Raw genomic sequence first — 20,239 nt, 5'->3', positions numbered from 1 at the left:
CATGTAACATGGATACAGAGAAAGATGAAAAAGGTCAGGCATGAATCAATATTGACAAGTTATTTTGAGACTTTTAATATTTACTATGAATACAATGTTCTGAGTGCATACTAAAATGCTAATCAAAGGTGTATTTGTAAATCAAAATCAATTAAGAGCTTGATTTCAAACTGCAGCTCCACCCCAGCAAAGTACAAAGCATAACTACATAAGGCAAACGTGTACAAGAGTTCACTAATGGAGTCCACAGCGCACTTTCATGCTCCCAAGATGAAAGTGTTTCAAGGATTGCTGCTCGCTCATCGTCTCTTCCACCTTCCCTGGTTAGACTAAGGCACCTTTAATACACATGGAAGGGATGAACCTTCATTTACACTGGCTTTCTCCCATAAAAAGGGAGGCCTCCAGTTAAGGCCTATAAAGTGATACCTTTAAGAGATTTTTCTGAAAGTGGTAATACTGACAATATTATATGCTAGCTCTGATAAAATTTACATGTTGGAACTCACAAAAATCAATCTTATTTCAGTGGTTTTGCTCATTGTTCTTAAGAAAGCCTTCAACATTACCAATTTGAATGTCTATAATGTAACACTTTGCAAATCACTTTATATTGTTTTGCCTTAAAAACACAATGATTTGTCCACTGCTTGTGTGTGTAGTATCTGAGTAAGGTCAACTTATTCATATCCACAAAGCCTAATGTAAAACTGGGACATACTAGATGTTCAATAAACACTATGGGACAGGCTTCAAAAGTGATAGCAAGCCTTGTTTCCATAAGGCTTTATTTTATTAATTATCATCATTATTATAAAGTTATATCCCATGAAATCATAAAGTTTATCTGAAAGTCACAAAAATATGAAGTAACTAGAGAAGCATTCATGATAAAGTAAGGCTATGTGATAAAAAAAGTGATTCATCCAACAAAAGTTTCACCACAAGCATTCTTAAAACAACCAAAGATTTTTCATCAAATATTTATAAATTAGCATCAATTAAAATACAGTCTACTTTAAAATAATTATTGTAAATTATTATGCTTTTCTATGTTTTTAATAAGAGACTAGATGACATCATCACAGCTATATGGATAGTACATTCCATCTATAAAGGGCTTTTTGACAAGTGAAAAGTTAAAGATATACTCTTACTCTATGAGTCAGTATTTTCAATATTTAATTAACTTATTTGTTTTTTAATGGTTCTTTAATCCAATCTTCACCAATCCTCTAACTTCTCATAAATCTTTACAATCAATAATCCACCTGACTTTCAACTCACATTGATGGTGTTTATATTAATATAACAGAAATCAGTCTATCAAAATTGGGACACCTGATTCAAAGTGAACTTTTCCCAAGTAGTTGTATTTTTTAAGTTCACAGTTAATCAAAATTTAAATGTGATTACATTTTCTAGTGAAATCAAACTTGATCACTCTGAAAAATGGGAAGATAAGTCATGCCAAATATTCAAATTTTCAATGAAATTATATGCCAATCAAACTTTTAGAGCTAGCTAATTGAAACTATTATACATTTTTAGCAAGAATGGAGCATCTTTTAATGATGCAATCAACCTTCGTGTTTATTGCCTCTATCAATTAAAGTCAGACCAAGATTTTTAGATGAGATCTATACATAGTTTATATGCTACTGACTTGGAAAGTTCACATAAAACTTCCTGACAGAATAATGGGTAACCAAACTTTCTATGACTTAGGTAGATACGACATGTCCCCTGTTATACACGTCAGCTTAAAATTTTTTCATAAACAAAACCACAGTATAGTAATATTATAAAATTTTACACCTTGCTTTACTTTTAACTTTCTGACCCCCCATCAAGAAAAAAAACAGAATTTATTTTGCAAAATCGGGATGAACCCAACAATTGTCCTAATAATCAGATAAAGCAACTCTTGAATATTCTCAAACTTAATAATTAATATTAAGCATAGTTGCCAAGCATGCTGGCTATAATCCCAGTTATGAGTAGGCAGAGGTATTAGATCAATTGAAGGGCAATCTGTCTCGAAATCCAGGCCACCTCCCATTCTTCACACATCCAGAGAAAAGGAAAGCCTCGGAGGTGTCTCCTTGCAAATTTATTCTATTTGATTTTCTCCTTTTCTTGCTTTTATACCTTCTTGATTTCCATTTTTCCCCTTACGTTTTCTTTTCTATTCTTTTCTGAGTACAGTTGTAAGAAGTAATTAGAGGTATAGTTCACTATTAAAACCAGCAAAATAAGAATAAACTAAAACCCAACTTTGATATCATTTAACTGCATGTGACTCATTTCCAGATGAATGACATTTAGCTCTAGCGACTGGCCTTTCTGTGAAGACAATGAACAAAATGGGGGGAGAGGGGCTTTTGTTGTTGTTGTTGGATTGAACTAAGACTTAGCCCTGGCTTTAGATAGTAGTGAGCATGGCTGAAATAACAGTAGTGTTGTTAGACCCTAAATTAACCTGTAAACCCCACCAGCCCAGGGACCAGGAAACTTCCTAGGATTCTGGAAGTTGTAGTTCTTTAAAGATAACACCTGCCCAAGAGCCAGTTAACTTTCTGGGATCCTGGGAGTTGTAGTTCTTGGAAAACAACAAGGAAGACTTATGGGAAGGTAGGATCACCTACAGGTTTTGTTCTTACCCCTGCCAATACCTGCCTCGAGGCCACTCAGCTCGAAAGTTTCCAGGTGGTGGTTCTGACCAAATTCCATTTTGGCCAGTATTTAATATTTTAATAGAAGCTTACTTTAATTTGGTCAGAATGGTGAAATTTGTTTTTCTTTGGTGAATTTCAGGATTTACAGTGGAAACTGAGAACAACAATATCCATTCTTTAATTAAGGCCAGACTCCGTAGGCAAGGGAAATTTAAAGATTTCTAATCCTACACACACACACACACACACACACACACACACACAGAGTAGAGAAAAGCATTGAATCTAAAATAAATGACTTGGCAAGGCCTAAAGGGGAGATCTGGTAGAAAAGAAAAGCAAAGAAGCCCATGGGCAGCAGGACACATACTGGGGCAGACATGGAAAACAGCATGGTTTTCCTTTTAAGAAAGCTTAAGCTTACAGTTGGTCAGAACTGGAAAAAATGGTTAACACCGTAGACCAATCCAATTGTCCAAAAAACAAACAGTGGTAGTTTGAGTAATTCATTAACAGCCCCTACCACTTCAGGGCGATCATTGTAGTACCTTTCTCGGGATGAAAGTGTAATTGGCTACGGATCAATAAGTAATTTCTCTTAGAAGGACAAAGGTCTTGTTTTTTCTTCTTTTTAATTTATATATATATATTTGAGTTGGAAAAGCTCTTAAATCAGAGCTGAGAAAATATATTTTGAAAGTTGTCATTACTTAAAGCAGCAAGATTCCTGACTGCCCTGAGAAGTTTATCTCAACTGATCATTTATTTATGATGCTATAAAAATCAAAAATGCTTTCCATTTTGATTGTTAGGTATTTGCTGAAAGGCAACTGAAATTACTTTCCGAGGGTGGCCATCTTACGACAAGTGCATTCTGAGTGGAAATTTACAATGGGTCAATAATTGTTATGCTGAGGTGTTATTTTCTATTTACTTTTGCCCCCTAAGACTAACAGTGAATTCAGCTCTAATGGTCAAGGTGAAATTTCAGCTGGCTTATTGGAAATGCTGGAAATCTAATATAAGAATAAGATTAAGCAAAAATTAATAAAATCATTCCAAATTAAAACCTTGTCAATCTGTGATGATGTAGCATAGAGATTTGTTATTTTCCTAGCCATCTTAGGACTTATGCCTAAGACCAACAAGGAAAATGTTGACCTTACTACAGGTCCTTTGAAGATTTAGCACTTGGTAATGGCAGAACACAGGCCAGGTAAGCATAAAGAAAATAAATTACATTTACATTGTCAAGAGACTGAGACGATCGGCAATACTCAAATATAAAACAGAAGCAGTAGAGAATGCAATGTCTATGAAACCTCATGAAGAGGAGGACTCTAGCTAAATCAAGAATCCCTTCACTTTTTGTTAGCTGGTTCGTTTTTAATGTTGCTGGGGATGGATCCCTGGGTCTTGCACATATTATACAAGCCCTGTACTGCTGATGTATGCCCCAAACCTAGAGTTCTGAAGATGCCATATTTTCCTGTTTGTGATTCTGCAATACAGAAAAAATACTAATATCTTTTAGCAGATAAAGCATGTGCATTCTTTAACACAAGTAATACAACAAACCAAAGAAATGGAGAATTACAACTGCACTTCGTAATTCCTTAAAAGTAGGACTGCAAAAAAAAAGGGGGGGGGGTCTGAACCTGAAAGTCTGCTATGGAAACTAAAAAGAAAGCATCTCTTTCATAAGCTATTATTTACCATTTTCTGTGTGCTGGCTAAATTTGTATGTGCAGTTCAGCAGAGCTGAGACAAAAAAGGAACATTTCTCAGAACTTTCCCGACAGCTATCAAAGCTAGAGCAAAATGCCCCAGAAACAATGATGTTTGCCATTTTCACAACCCCAACTGAAATTTTCACATCCTTAAAGTTTCCTTCTTCATTCCTCCCACACCATGTAACTTTAGACAATTTTTGCTCTGGCAAAACCGAATCCAGATCTTTGGATGCTACCAATACAGCAGGCCCTGCTTCCAGCCAGATGGTACAGTGCTACTGAGCAGTATCTTACTTTATTAACTTTGAAAATCTTCCTAGAGCACGAAATTCACTGCCAAATGTCTTTGCAAACAAAAAATTGACATGACTTCAGACTTAAAAGTAAAAATAAGTTTCTTCCTATTGTGAAGTTCATGTTAATAACAGTAGCACTGAGGTTTAGTAGCTACATTCCGTATTCATATTTACTGTAACAGTATACTTTGGGAAAAATTTAAGTGTGTATACCTATATAGATATACGTATATAGATATACAAACATATATACAAACACATACATACATGCAGATATGTATAAAGTGAATGGTGAAAAGCAAAAATTTTGAATCTTATTGAGAAAGTACTTACTATGTGCAGTTCAAGGTAGTCACCCAAGCCTGAGGAACTGTCCACTCGCACCAACACTGCTTCCTTCTGAACAGTGCTAAACCCTATGGCCAGCCTGTCTGCTCGTGTGCTGGGCCGGTCATTAGGAGGCCACTTATACGTGATCTGTCCACCACCTTTGCTAAAGATATACGTTGTGCCAGCTGTAAAACAAAATACAAGTCCCATTAGTATCCATACACCAAATCTGTTTCCCATGTCATGTATTAATGCAGCAATAAAATGTTCACTTTATACATAAACTAAGGCAAGAAAATGATAGATATCAATGAAACTTGCTCCAGACAGAGGACAGAGTTGTCTTAAAAGAAATGGAGTAGTCACTCAGGTTTAATGCACTCATTAAATCCACCAGCAGGTGTCCAGACAAATAATAGGCTTCAGTTTTTTTTTTTTCCATTGAATCGGACAAGCATGGAATGTAATGGGCTTTCATTTCATCCTGCCAGTTTTTAAGAAATAGTTTAGCAGGAAACATTGACTGGAGGCTTGAGGAGGGAGCAGAAACATACATCAACTTGTTTTCAAAACGACTGCATGCGGATGTGACAGGGTCATACAGCACAGGGAAACAACCTGCAACAATAGACTTCAAATCAGACATTTATGGGTAAAGGGTCTCCGTACATGTGGCACGAGATAACTTATGTATCAACAGTTATTAACCCCAGAAGTCCCGTCAACAAATCCATATAACACATGCCACCATGGAAGTCAGGTCTTAACGGGTAGCATCTGGTGGCTATGAAATAGCACAGCATCCTAGAGATTCCCCCATCTCCTTCACTTCCTCTAGGTGAACATTGCTCTTACAACATGGAGAATAATATATCCTCTCAGTCATGGGGGTTAAGATTGCACTACAGGATGAAGATGGCAGGCATTATCAAGTTCACATAAAGAGAGTGTTTCAATGCACGGGAGTCCCATTTTGACTACTAGCATGTCTCTCATCCATCACAAGGAATCCCTTGAGGAAGATTTGGAAGAGATAACAGAAGAAAAATATGTAAGAGAAAAGAAAGAGACAGAAAAGATGTCTTAGTGCACTTGTTGTTCTTGTGGAGAACCCAAGTTCTAGTCCTAGAACCCACATGATGGCTCATAACAATCCATAACTCCAGCTCCTGGAAGACCAATGCTCTCTTCTGAATTCTGAAGTCACCAGACATGTATGTAGCACTCATGCATACATGAAGGCAAAAAAATCCATAAAAAAACAAAAAACACTCCAAGGGAGGAGAAAGAGAAAGAGAGAAGAGAGAGAGAGAGAGAGAGAGAGAGAGAGAGAGAGAGAATCTGAATAAAGGTGATCTGAAGGTATCTGCCTGTTTCCAACTATGAGTGAAACTGAATAGAAAAAGAAATCTCAGGTTCAAGGACTGCCTGGACCACAGACTCAATTTACACTTCACCTGGCCAACTTAGTAAGATCCAGTCTTAGAAAAGTCTGAGAGTTTCATTGTAGAGTTCTCACCCAGCAAATGCAAAGTAATATATTCAATCTCCAGTGAGACAGGAGAAAGGAGAAGAGAGGAGGAGGCAGGGAGGGAGGGGAAGGGGGGAAGAATAGAGGGAGGACTAATGAGAGACACCTATTAGGTGGGGTTTGAATGTGAAACATTACCCATTGGTCCCCAGGGAGAAACACCATTTTGAAAGGTTGTGTAACCTTTAGAATGTATTGTTGCTAGAAGTGAAGCTGTGGTTTCTGAGGTTTCACAACCTACTTCCACTTCCTGTCAACCCTTGGTTTCTTGATCCAGCATAGACAAATGTCAACAGCTGCTTCTGGCTTTGCGTCCCCATCCTAATGGACTATAAGGTCATACTGCAAGCCTTCCTTAAGCTGATTATGCTTTGTCATAGCGATGAGAAAAGTTACTAATACACCTTTTAGATCTCTCTCCCCAGAAGTTCATGCTCACTAATATTCCTAAGCAAGCAGTTTGTAAGGCCTATTGTTCTGTTTTCAACTTGCTATTTGGTATTTTTGAAGATTATTAAGAATTTTTTAACTGTCTCAGTAAAGAATGTCAATAAAAATGGAATATAAGAAGAAGGGGCTATAACATAATATAGCCATAACTAGTGTAGACAATATTTATTTTCCCTTTTTAATTCACTTTGTTCTTGAATGTATATGAACATTATTTCACATGAAATAAGGAATGTTGCAAAATAAAGGTAAATTTCAGAATTAAAATAGGAATTTTGATGTTCTCTTTCAGAATTATTCAATTGAAGCCAAGTTGCAAATAACATCAGCTTACACTTCCTGGTGCAACATTTATATTTATTTATTTATTACTTATTTATGTGTTTATTTCATTGTTATTGTTATATTTTGAGAGAAGATTTTACTCCAAACTCTTGCCTCTACCTCCCAAGTGTTAGGATCATGGCCTGAGCTATCACACCTGGCTAAAATAAACTTTAAAAAATTTTTCATGACTGTTTCTTCATTCCTCCTATACAGAATGAAGTCTTTTTGTTATATTTGAAGAAGTTTAGTTATAACAATTAGCTTCTTTCCTAAAATCAAACATTTGGTTAAGTGGAAAAGCTAGTTATAACCCAGCTTCTAGACTCCTAACCCAGAATATGTGGTTTTAATTACAATACTTTCTCTCTCTCTCTCTCTCTCTCTCTCTCTCTCTCTCTCTCTCTCTTTCTGTCTCTCTCTCTCCCTCTATCCCTTCATTCCTTTCTTTCTTTTTCTTTTTTTTTTTGTTTTATGGTTGTTTGCATGGCGGACACTCTCTTCCTGCCTACTCTCTTTTCTCACCCTTTCCCTCCTGAAGCATTTTCAGTTTATTTCATCAAGTCTCATAGAATCCCCCAAATTTACTAAAACTCTCTGAAAAAGAAATCCAATCATCAATCACAGGACTGTTTGATTATTGGTTGCTCCAGATCCTTGCTACACACACAATAATACAATTAACTTCTGAAAGGATTAGCTTCTAACTCATAAGTACATGAATAAAAGGTTCTTGTTTGAAGGCCTATAATTCTGTAATCAACTTGAAATATTTGGGTCATTACGTTTCCATTAAATGTAACAGCAGTATAATGCTTTATCCAGAGAAAGTTCCCAGGGTCTCAGATGAAAATTAAAACAATAATAAATGACAGCTTTTATTCTTCCTATAGGCATATCAATATGTTACTGCTTAATTTAAATTTGTTGAGAATTTTTAATCTATGGAACTTATTCTTTGAAATGAAAAACCTAGACCCAAATATTGCTTTTAAAAAAAGACCACTGGACCACCATATATTACAAAAGAGTCTAAGAATAACTCTAAAGTCACTAAATTGTGAAACATGCAATATTAGAAAACAATAACATAGGCCATTCAGTGGTGACACATGCCTTTAGTCCCAGTATTCAGAAGGCAAGGGCAGGCAGATCTCTGTAATTTGAGGCCAGCCTGATCCACAGAGTGAGCTTCAGGACAGGCTCCAAAACTACACAGAGAAACCTTGTCTCAAAAACAAAACAAAAACAAACAATATAACATATAATTACAGATCATTCTCTTCCCAAATAATTGTAAAATATTCATGCTCACACAAATTACATGATGAAATCAAAGCACTACTGGGTTTTCAATATCAAACGTTTTTTAAGAATAAAAAGCTTAGGCAAGATTGCATTACATTAGAAAATACTTAAAGTATCTAAGGTACACTTGGGACAATGAACACGTTTACTCCATTTTTATGAACAGACCAGAGATCAAAAGAGGGTAATTGGTCCTTCAATATGGAAAAAGAGCAAAAAAGAGTCAGGTACGTAAAATTGTTAGCTACTGGCCCCAGACACCTACCCAAAGTAAAAAATCCCCTAATAATGAAGGTCTTACTTGTGTAGCTCTGTGTCATATTTAGGTTGGACAGAGGTATTAGCCTGTCATAAATGGACAGTTGTATGTACTTTTAATACTTTAAGTTGTAAAATCAACCGGAACTATTGAACATTAAGAAAATAAGTTGTTGGATTTCTTTAAATTTAGTGTTAGCTGTGAATGCCATGAAGAACCTCTCTACTCATGCACTGGAATTCCCTCAAGTGGTACAGCAGAGAGAGTGCAGACACACAGCTCAAATGCCAGTCAGAAACTTGGTCCTACAAAAAACACAAGTAATCCAGTGAGCCAGCTCCCACAAGCTTCAGCTCTACCCCAGACAAGCACTGTCTCAAAATAAGAATGATGTGTGCTTACTCAGTAAGAAGTTTCCATCAAACAAAACTATCAAGCAAACAAACAGACAGAGAGCTACCATGATGTGTATGAAGTCAGGAATCATTTATCCCAGATAATTCAAATAGCAATTATGCATTTCAATAAAGTCATAAAGAAACTTTGCCTTGGTATTAACTTAAAACATTTGTCTAATAAAAAGGATTTTCTAATAAATATTCTATATGTTCATTTGAACTGTCTGTCACAGAAACACTATGTTGTTGAAAGAAGCATATGTTCACAAATGTAGCATACATACATTTTACAATTTGGCATTTATGAACATTTACTTCCATGATATAAGTGTGTTCCTCTGAAAGGCATAAAGTAATATTGTGGAGTGTAAATAGGTCTGTGAGTTATTCTTCTTTACAACCATGACATGCACTCAGAAAAGTCACCAAGAGCTATGTTGTCTAGGCTGTTAACTATGAACATCTCTACAATTTCAATGATGGTGGTGGGTCTTGTATCTTATCTGTTGCTTTCATTGGTTAACTAATAAAGAAAACTGCTTGGCCCTAATAGGACAAAAAATTAGATAGGCAGAGTAGACAGAACAGAATGCTGGGAGAAAGAAGCAGATTGAGGGAGCCTCCATGATTCTCCCACTCCAGACAGACGCAGGTTAAGATCTTCCCTGGTAAGCTACCTCGTGGGCTACACAGATTATTAGAAATGGGTTAGATCAATATGTAAAAGCTAGCCAATAAGAGGCTGGAACTAATGGGCCAAGCAGTGTTTAAAAGAATACAGTTTCTGTGTAATTATTTCTGGGCATAAGCTAGCCATGCAGGAGCCGGGGCGGCCAGGTGCTAGGAATGTAGCCCGCTGCTCCTCCACTGCAACATTTCAAGAACAATAAGGCTGAGTTAATTAGAACTCAGAAAAGACTCATTGTACAATTTAGACATTTCAAACAGAGGAATGCATAAATGGTGTTCAATTGTACTTTATAAAGCCAAGACTACCCTATCAAGAGAATTCATTTGAGTAGTCATCTTGGTTTTCTCTGCATTATAAGGGAATGGATTCTAAAAACTAAAAACTATTTTGGGATGCTTATCAGTGCCTTGCAAAGGAGATGACGGTGAAGCCTCAGTTAAGGGTTTCCTTAAAACTGTAACATAAACAATAAATAAAAGTTATATGTCTGTACATATACTATAATATGTGTACATAAACATATACTCTCAAGTTTAGGTAAGACACATAGTTGAACATTCAAGCCAGGAAATGCTCTTTTAGAATATCTATGCAGTAGCAGATCATTTGGCATTGTTTTGCAATATCCTCATGTGTTTTGAACATACCAAGGATTGAGCCTAAGGCCTTGAATATGCTAGGCAAGGGCCTTCACACCATACTACATTCCCAGTTTTGTTTTCACATTATATTTTGAGACAGAGTTACACTAAGTTGCTCAGGTTATCTTGTATTCACGCTGAAGACTACTCTGGCCTTGAACCAGTGATCTTGTTGTCTTAAGCCTCCTACCTAGCTAGAATTACTGACCTGTGCTATGAAGCCTAGAGCAACCAATTTTCTCTCAAAGGTACTTGTTATTTTCTTCTTGAACATGTCATTTAGATAATATCACCTCTAGGAATACTTATGTTCTACAGTTTGAACTGTGGCGTGAGACAAACTTTTTCCAAACTCAAACTTAGAGTCAAGTAACTTTTTTGAGTGTCTTGGTCTTAACCATGACTGGGAATAAAAACAAATGATCTAGAACTGAAAACAAAATCAAGCAAAGTAATCATAAAACTCTCAACCCTGGGAAAAACAAATGTTTATGTTTTCCTGTCTGAAACTAGGCTCTCTTAACCTGATGTCTCTGGCAAGTATTTCAGTGATCAGTTTGTGTTATAGCTATAAGCAAAATGAATAGGAAGAGAAGAAGTCACACCATTAGGTTATTTAAGAAAAATATTATTTTTAAAACCATTAACTAAACTGTGCAATCTTCCAGCAAATTCTTAAAAATAAAGTCACCAGAAGCTTTTCTTTTTGGCATACAGTGATACCCTCCCATTTACTCAATTCAAACTTTAATTGTGAATGTTCTGAAAATTATGTTAAAAGAGAAATTGCCTAAGCAAAGCAGCTGAATCTGAGATCATTTCAACCAATAAACTAGATATTCACTCATCCATTTACTCATTCACTTAGCAGATGGTTGGGAGCTGCCATGTAAGTGCTGGGAATTGTGACTGAGTTCTCTGCATGGGCAGCAAGTGCTCTTGCCCACTGAGATGTTGCTCCAGCTCTGAAAGACCTTGTTTGACATAATGCAGAGATAGTAGCCCTAACATGCTTATGGTGATAGAGAACACAAAGGCAACAAAGCAGCATGCTGTGCTCTGACAGTGATAGACAAGGATATACCATCTTTATGAAATCTCTGTCAACATTCAATCATTCTTGGAGTCATAGTTACACTGTATCACTTTCCATTTCAAATTTCAAATTCAGTAGTAAGAATACATCTTTATTGATTTGGCCCCTTCCACATAAATAATAAAAAAATTAACATAAACCAATATCAGATTTGCCAACTTTTTCTCTAATTATTAGTCCTTTCAAAAATTTCAATGATTAACCCATGACATATCATGTCATGCAAATTTCCATTAACTGGGAGTCAGATAACTTCAAAAACAGGAAAACGTGATATTAATGTCCCAAGAAAGATATTGTATCTAAAAGAATTTTGGTCATAGTTTATCTGTTTATCACAGAGATTTCCTGCCAGCTGCATAAGAAAGTAAACAAGTTCTCACTTTTTTATGCATTAATTTACACTCAGGAGAAAAAAATAACCATAGTAGGTACATTAGTAAAAGTAAAATATCTGTAACTCAGTTGGTTTAATTTCAGCTTATGCTCTGAAACAGCCTATGAAGATTACGAGGGGCATAAAGCTCAACCCTCTGTATGCAGTACCATCTACTTTTGTAGGATATTACAAGAAGCAAAGAATGGGGATGTTGAGCCACTTATTAAGACAAGCAAATTTCGGTATTTATAAAATGTAAAACTCAACCAACCGAACAACAACAACAAAACTCTTTAGCCCATGGAATTCAACAAAGGAAATGAATTTTGACAGTGACAGTTTTTTTTTTTATTGTCTTCGTTTAACGGTTGCTCTTTGGAGACCTTTGCCTTCCATCATTGATGTGAAAACACAGGGGTACATGTGGCAGACTTTTAAAGTTGGAATGACTGGAACATTCTACTGACAATGAAGACCTGAAGCAAGTCAAAATCAAACACGTTTTCTTTTGTATTAGGTCCTCGATATTCTATTTTTCTAGACTAAACTATAAGCTGGCTCCACTCCCACCTCAGATTGTTGAACTTTGGCTCTGAGCTCAGAAGACCCTCAGTTTGAAATACAGGTCTTTAAAATCTAGTCTTCAAGAAGCATCTGTGGACACAGTTGAGGAGGTCACCCAGAACGAGGGGCAGGTGAAGTAGGCTTCATACTTAAGCACTTGGATTTTCAAGCATTTGAAAATACAGAATTCATTTAAAATTAGCTATTGTATTTAAATTAAGTTTGGATACTATCTGTCTGTGAAGTTATTTAAATTAAGTTTTATGACTCTTATGGGAAAGAGGGGCCATTTTGAACCCAGTGTAGTAAGCTTACTGCCATCAATCAATAATTAGAATTAATTATTAAGGCATCAGTTCTCTTACTCAAATATTTCAAAATCATTCATCAAAGATGACATGACTTTCTGTACCTTCTTTACAGTACAGAGGCCATCACCATATATGAGGTTTGCATAAATGCTTCTGAAGTGATGGCTTCAGTCAGATGTTTGACAATAGCACCACAAGCTACACTTAAACAAGAGAGCAGCATTTTTGGAACAGCAGGCAGTATAAAAGTGCTTTGTGAATATTAACATATTCTAGCAAATTAGTTTGCACTCATTATCATAAGCAATTACTTACTGTTTAGATGCAGCTCACTTTAAATTGGCAAGCAATTTGCAAGAATTAAACCACGACACAGAAAGCTCTCTGAAAATCCAACAATATGCAGTGCCTTGTATCAAGTACAGTTACTGATGAAACATATCTGGCATTAAGATAATAAGTGGGTGGTTCCATGGACTTTCAATGCAAGCTAGTTTGTATACCAACAAAAGAATTATTTTCTAGGAAGTTTTAGTAAAGAGAGAAAACGTAAGAACATGGGAGTGTTTCATTCATTTGACTAAGTTCTGGTACTTTGATAATCCCTTACATACTGAACTTTTGAGGGTTATGCTGTTTTCCCCTTACAAGAAGTTTCTACTATCTTGAATGCTCTCTTCATTTATTTCTGGAGCAGAGAGGGTCAGTGTTTGTGGCTATGCAGCACTTGCTTTAGTAAAAACACTCCAGAGTTAGTAGGACTACTGCCCTGGTTGAGCCTCAACTTCCCATTCTCCATGGCAAGCTGAAGGAGTTTCATGTGACATGGTGGTGACCAATGATACATGGACAGAAATTCTGGCCAGTTCTCCCAGTTCAGGTCCTAAAGTGGCTTGATACTATTTACTCTTTTCTTCTCTCTGAGGCTCAGGGGAGGAGGCAACATCTTGGATATTCCAGCTCCCGAAACTATGACCATCAAAATAGACCCATTGTTAGAAAAACCACCATATATTTTGGATAGACCTGTATATTTCTGGGTCCCATTTTTATAGTAAAAGTGCTTACATAGCTTTTAAAACAAAACTACAAAGCATCCCCCCTGGTGACTTTATCTTCAATACAGGCAAACAAGTTTAATAGAAAAGCTGTGATTATCTCTTAGACTCAAAAAGAAATGGTATCTTCACCAATGAAATTATTTACTCATAATCACAAAGTAATTGAAAATTTCCTATCAGTACCCTTCCTTGGGACATTAGTAAAAATCTACTATTCTTTCAGGGTAAATGTCCTTTAGCCTCACAGAGGGCTGTCAAAGACTTTCCTCATTCTCTGAGTCCTTCTCCCTTTCAAACACAACTGTTGTATATTTGCAAAACAAAATACAATGTGTGGTTTAGGAATCCTAAGCCTAAGAAGATGAACTGGGCACAGAGCTGACTACAGAGAACCTATTTAGCAAGCTGCCAATTGTAAAGACGTGAGACAAATCACCCAGCATCTTTTCAGTTCCAAAACTTGGGAAAGTCTTTTCCAAGTACTAAGAGACAGCTTTTTTCAAAAAAAAAAAAATCCTTATTGCAATGGTCTGCTCTGTCCCATGAGGCAAGCCATGACCACACCCTCCTCCTCCCTCCCCCATCCACTGTAGCAAGATGATATTCAGCTTCCAGCCTGAGTCCCTTCCTTTTCCTTCTCCCTGTGAAAGAGGCAGATTCTGTCTCTTCCTTCTCCCCACTTCTCTCCTTCCCCCTTTCTGTTTCTCTCTTTCTTTCTTTTTGTGCCTCTCTCTGCTCTTCTCCCCTTCTCCTTTTTCCCCTCCATAACCCACTAAATAAATATTCAACCTCACTCTGCATAGTGTGCCTATCTGTCTATCTCTCACCCACCCTGGGACCAGCCACCTTCAGAGACCTGCAGCCTGATCTTGTGGCATGTCCATCCATCTGTCTCTCCTCATGGGACTGGCTGCCCATGTCTCTCTTCCACCATGAAGCTCCCTGCCTGCAACTCAGCACTTGTGGCCCACTGCAGCCATTTGGGGAACTGTGTCGTCCCTGCCTGGGACTGGCTGCTCTCAGGACCTGTTGCCCACTGCCTGCCGCAGCTACTTTGAGATCCGCAGCATTTTTACTTTTATCATTATATTTGTGCCATGGCTCAGATTTGAGGAAGCCTGTAGTATTTTACTTTAATCCATTACACTAATCATCAAGAAAGATCCCCTAGTTTCCCTGTAAGTATACAACTGATTCTTGAGGCATTTTGTAAACATGAGGCCTAGTAGTTATGTAATATGGAACACGTTATCACCACCAACATTCTTTCATATTTTCCCACTGGCTTATCCTGGGGTTTCTTACTAACTCTCCAGCATTTTCTTTCTGAGATGCTGAGTTTGTTTCTCTCTACAATTATTTTTCTTGCTTGTTTAGCTCATTGAATGAAAGTTACTTTTGATACTCATGACCCATTAATTATATTCTTGCCTCAAAATAAGCCCAGTAAGGAAGCTAAATTTAGTACAGGAAGGTCTTTCCTAATCTGGACTTAATATTAACAAACAAACAAACAAAAAAAGTCTTACTTCACCAAAGAATGTAAAGTGACAACTGGAAGTTTAGTGAATTTTGTTCAATGATATCTTCCAAAAAAATCAAAATGTTAAATAAAATTGGAACAGTCAACAAGAGAGAACAGCAAGAAATGTAACTCTCCATATTGCCTCAGCAGAGTTCTGCTCTGCTTTGATTTTGTTTATCTTTGAGGACAGGCCAGTTTTGGATCAGAACTTTGTATTGTATGGGCTGGCTATGGCTGGTGGAGTCTAAAGGTGGCAGCCAGGTTGCCTGTCAGACAGTCTCTGACTACATTACGTTCCCATTTACAAGCTAAGTCACTCATCTCCAGTGTCCTAATCATGGCCATAATTAAAAAAGAAAACAAATAGAGCAGGAGACAAATTCCCCCTCATCCATTTTCAAATAAAACATGAACTGTTTCTCTATATCAAACTGTTACTCAGCCTAGAACCTCTCTTTGCCCTGTCGTGAGAAATTGGTATGTTAATTAAAGTCCGGCTTCCCTGATTCTCAGTCATTGCTCAGCTGGTTCTCAGATCTGCCACTGTCTCTACAATTGGAGTGGCAAATGGCCTCAGTCAGAGACAAGGAAATTAGAGAGCAGTGATTTTATTGCAGGACGGTCTTCTCTTTCCATTTCTACCCAATAGTTATGAGTAAAGCACATCCTACACATGTTACACGTGGTTCACATTCTTCTGGTTTTAATTTAAAGAAAAGTTCTTTCTATGTGGCTCAGGCTGGTCCCAAACTATACCCCCTGCTGCCTCTTCCTTCAAGTATGTGGATTACAGACATGCATTACCTTGCCCAATATAGTATTTGTTTTTCCAGATAATTGTCTTGACAATGACAAAAATATGTTGTTATTCCTTGCTGGATTTCTATAACATGCACTTCGCAGATAACAACATTGATGTGGTAAATAAAATACGTAACCGTCAAGAATATTTTGAAGATGATTTTATTTTCATTAGATGTTTTAGGATTGAGTATCTATGCACTATACATACAACAAAAAACATATTATTGGGAAATTGACTAAGTGTTGTTCCTCAAATTAAAAATTCTATGTCAACAACTGTTTTTAATTGTCTTGAAATGAAATATAATTTAGAAAACATGAATACAATGCTATAAATTAAAAATACTTAGAAAAGAGAAAAAAGAAGGTATTAAGCCAAACAAAACTTCCCTGACTGACTTTTTTTTTCCAGTATTAAATTTGGAAGAAACAAAAAGTTTTAATATTTTGTTTATATTCTCACATGCATTTTTCGAGCAAATTTTTGCACATATTTAAGTAATTATATAAATTTACAAGCTTTTAAGCTTAGCATGCGTGTACTAAAAATTGATATGCAAACTAAGCTGTCTATGCATAAAATGTGTATAATAAAAGTATGTATATCAAGAAATAAAATATCACTTTCTCCTCTGAGAGAAGGGGAGATTTTGGTAAATCAATACCACAGTAGAAGCAGATAAGTAAGATAACCAGACAAATTGGGTAAAAGTCAAGGACTTGCCTTTTCTTTGAGGAATGTTCTGAAAGAACTCTACTGTATTCAAAATATTTCAAAACAAAACAAACAATATCTAAGCCTGTGCTGGTAGCTTGTTTATTATTACGCAAAAAAAGTATTTAAAATTATCAAGATTAAAGGGAACATTTAGAAATGGAGAGAAGTAAAGCACACTCTTACATTTCTTACCCCACAAAAATGCTTCCATTTTTCCCCAAATAATACCAAATTTGCAGACGTTTTCAAGAGTTTTTATTTTTCTGCCATTTATTCTTTGTAAGAAATACTTATTTTCATATTGCAGCCATGACTTTATCTATTTGAACCTCCATTTCTTCCTTGCGCTGTATTACAGATTTGAAGGCATAAATTCCTAAGTCTCTTCTACTGCAGTCAGAAATACCGTCAGCCTCACTCTACAGCCATCCCTGGATAGCATACATGGAACAGACTTAGCTGGAGAAGACAGCTTCCACTGTAACATCATAGGGTACACACACACATACATACACCTGTGCACACACACACGCAGACACACACATGCACGCCGCACTCACACACACCACAGAAAACACAAGTATGCACTCACTCACACACACTAACACACACATGCACACACACACACACACACACACACACACACACACACACACATGGTTTGAAGAGTTCTGTGCTCAAAAAGAGCTAATAATATGCCAGAATAAGTGGATAGGAAAATAAACACAATAGCAATGTTCTGTCCTCATTTGGTACCAAGCAGTTATCAAGTTTAAAAGCATTACAAGCTTCTGTTCATGCTCACCCCAAATAATAGTCAGCATATCACAAAAGACTCATACTAAGAAGTATAATATTTATATTAAATTCAAATGAATCGAAGTCAGTTAATCTAAGTGGAGAAATGATATAATCAGTTCTGAATTTTGGCAAGACTATTATGACTTCTAGGCAGAAATGGGACAAAGAGAAGGAACTGAGTCAAGGAGACCCTTCAAAAGGTCAGAGTCAGTAAAAGAATAAATTGTAATGACATAAACTAATAGACTTTAAGAGTGAGGAAGGATCTAGGAAACACCATACTGAGTGAGGTAACCCAGACCGAGAAAGACAAATATAATATGTACTCACTCATAAGTGGTTTTTAGACATAAAGCAAAGAAAAACCAGAATACAGTCCACAACCCTGGAGAACCTAGACAACAAAGAGTATGGTAAGAGAAACATACTTAGATTTAATCTACATGGAAAGAAGAAAAAGACAAGATCTGAGTAAATTGGGAGTGTGGGGATTAAGGGAAAAGGTGGGAGGGGAGGAAGGAGAAAGTAGGAGAGTGGGGAAAACCATGTAGCTCAACAAAAACTATTAAAAATAAAATATAATATATAAAATAAAAACAAAATCAGGTCACCATGCACAAAACTCAAGTCCAAATGGATTAAAGACCTCAATATCAGTCCAAACACACTGAACCTGATAGAAGAGAAAGTGGGAAGTACTCTACAACACATGGGCACAGGAGACCACTTTCTACGTATAACCCCAGCAGCACAGACATTAAGGGCCTCATTGAATAAATGGGACCTACTGAAACTGAGAAGCTTCTGTAAAGCAAAGGACACTGTCACTAAGACAAAAAGGCAACCCACTGACTGGGAGAAGATCTTCACCAACCCCGCAACTGACAAAGGTCTGATCTCCAAAATATATAAAGAACTCAAGAAACTAGACCGTAAAAGGCTAATCAACCCAATTATAAAATGGGGCACTGAGCTGAACAGAGAATTCTCAACAGAAGAAGTTCAAATGGCCAAAAGACACCTAAGGTCATGCTCAACTTCCTTAGCGATCAGGGAAATGCAAATCAAGACAACTTTAAGATACCATCTTACACCTGTCAGAATGGCTAAAATAAAAGAGAGAGGGAAAAACAAAACAAACAAATAACAACAACAAAAAAAAAACAGTGAGCATGGAAGGAAGCCATAGACTCATAATGGAAAGGAAAAGAAGCTAAAAGTTATACCTAGGTTTTCAGTGTGCTTGTTCGATATAAAACATCAGACAAGAAAATGCTTCAGAATTTAATAAAGCTTTGTTTGAATTTAACCACTTGAACCTCTGCAGGTCTATAATGCTTCATAAAGTGAAGAGGGCCTGAAAGATGCTGCTTTGGTATTCTGCTGAGTAAGCAAGAATGCAAGTTAGATGCTATGTTCTAATGAAAATACTGTCAATGGTTTTTTTCTTAAATAGTGTTGGCAAGGTCATAAGTCAGAATCACATCTACTTTGTATCACATCTTCTCTATAATGGTCCCCAAATGTAAGATTGGGCATCTAATATGACATTCCTATGACGCTTGAGTGAATTGGCCATATCAGTCAGGTGAACATTTGGTTTGCACTGTTCCCTTTCTTCCAGTAACTGAAGAGATTGTTTAATAGAACAGGATTTACTGTTTTGTATTGTCCTGCCTGTCTTTTATTCTCTTGCTGTCTAGACTTCAGCCTGATGAATGAAGGCTTAGTTGATTGCGTTTTTCTAGCTATCAAGACTTTTTTTAACTCCTCGCTGAATGCAGAACACTTTGAATTGAGGTGTTGGCTTATTCACTATACTTTATATGTAAGAATTAGGGCAAATGCAATGAGATTTGGGAGCTTCAGATAGGACCTCTTCTAAGAATTCAATTATCTGTATTTAACACTCAGTAGTGGGGATGAAAAGGACTATGGAATTTTTATGGTTGAAAAATATGGTCGATGTTTGATGAGCTCAACTGTCCACAGCATAAACCATTCCAATCTGAAAACATTTTCTTGAAGAACTGTTGGATGAAGCTGCTAGTTAGTTCCTGGCCGCTCAGCACCAAAATAATCAAACAGAAACCATATTATTTAAATCATTGCTTGGCCCATTAGCTCTAGCTTCTTATTGGCTAACTCTTATATATTAACTTACCCCATCTCCATTAATCTGTGTATAGCACATGGTAGTGGCTTACTGGCAAAGTTTTGGCATGTCTGACTCTGGTGGCAGCTCCATGGTGGCTCCCTGACTCTGCCTCCTTTCTCCCAGCATTAAGCTTATATTTCCCTGCCTAGCTAAGTTCTGTCCTGCTATAGGCTCAAAGCAGTT

General features: G+C 36.7%; 1 protein-coding gene across 1 annotated transcript in view; it reads right to left on the bottom strand.

Annotated features, from left to right (window-relative positions):
- Positions 1–3,652: 3,652 nt before the first annotated feature.
- The window catches only part of LOC113457605 (neurexin-1-beta-like), a 104,952-nt gene continuing 88,365 nt past the window's right edge, over positions 3,653–20,239 (bottom strand). The window contains exons 2-3 of the mRNA XM_026785865.1: positions 5,041–5,222; positions 3,653–3,694 (exon numbers count right to left, since the gene is read on the bottom strand). Coding sequence (XP_026641666.1) covers positions 3,653–3,694; positions 5,041–5,222 — 224 coding nt within the window. The remainder of the gene's footprint in view (positions 3,695–5,040; positions 5,223–20,239) is intronic.

Source organism: Microtus ochrogaster, linkage group LG3 (genome assembly GCF_000317375.1).
Source record: "Microtus ochrogaster isolate Prairie Vole_2 linkage group LG3, MicOch1.0, whole genome shotgun sequence".
NCBI lineage: Eukaryota > Metazoa > Chordata > Mammalia > Rodentia > Cricetidae > Microtus > Microtus ochrogaster.
The sequence above is the reverse complement of the archived record's forward strand: the minus strand, read 5'-3'. Positions and strand labels throughout refer to the sequence as shown.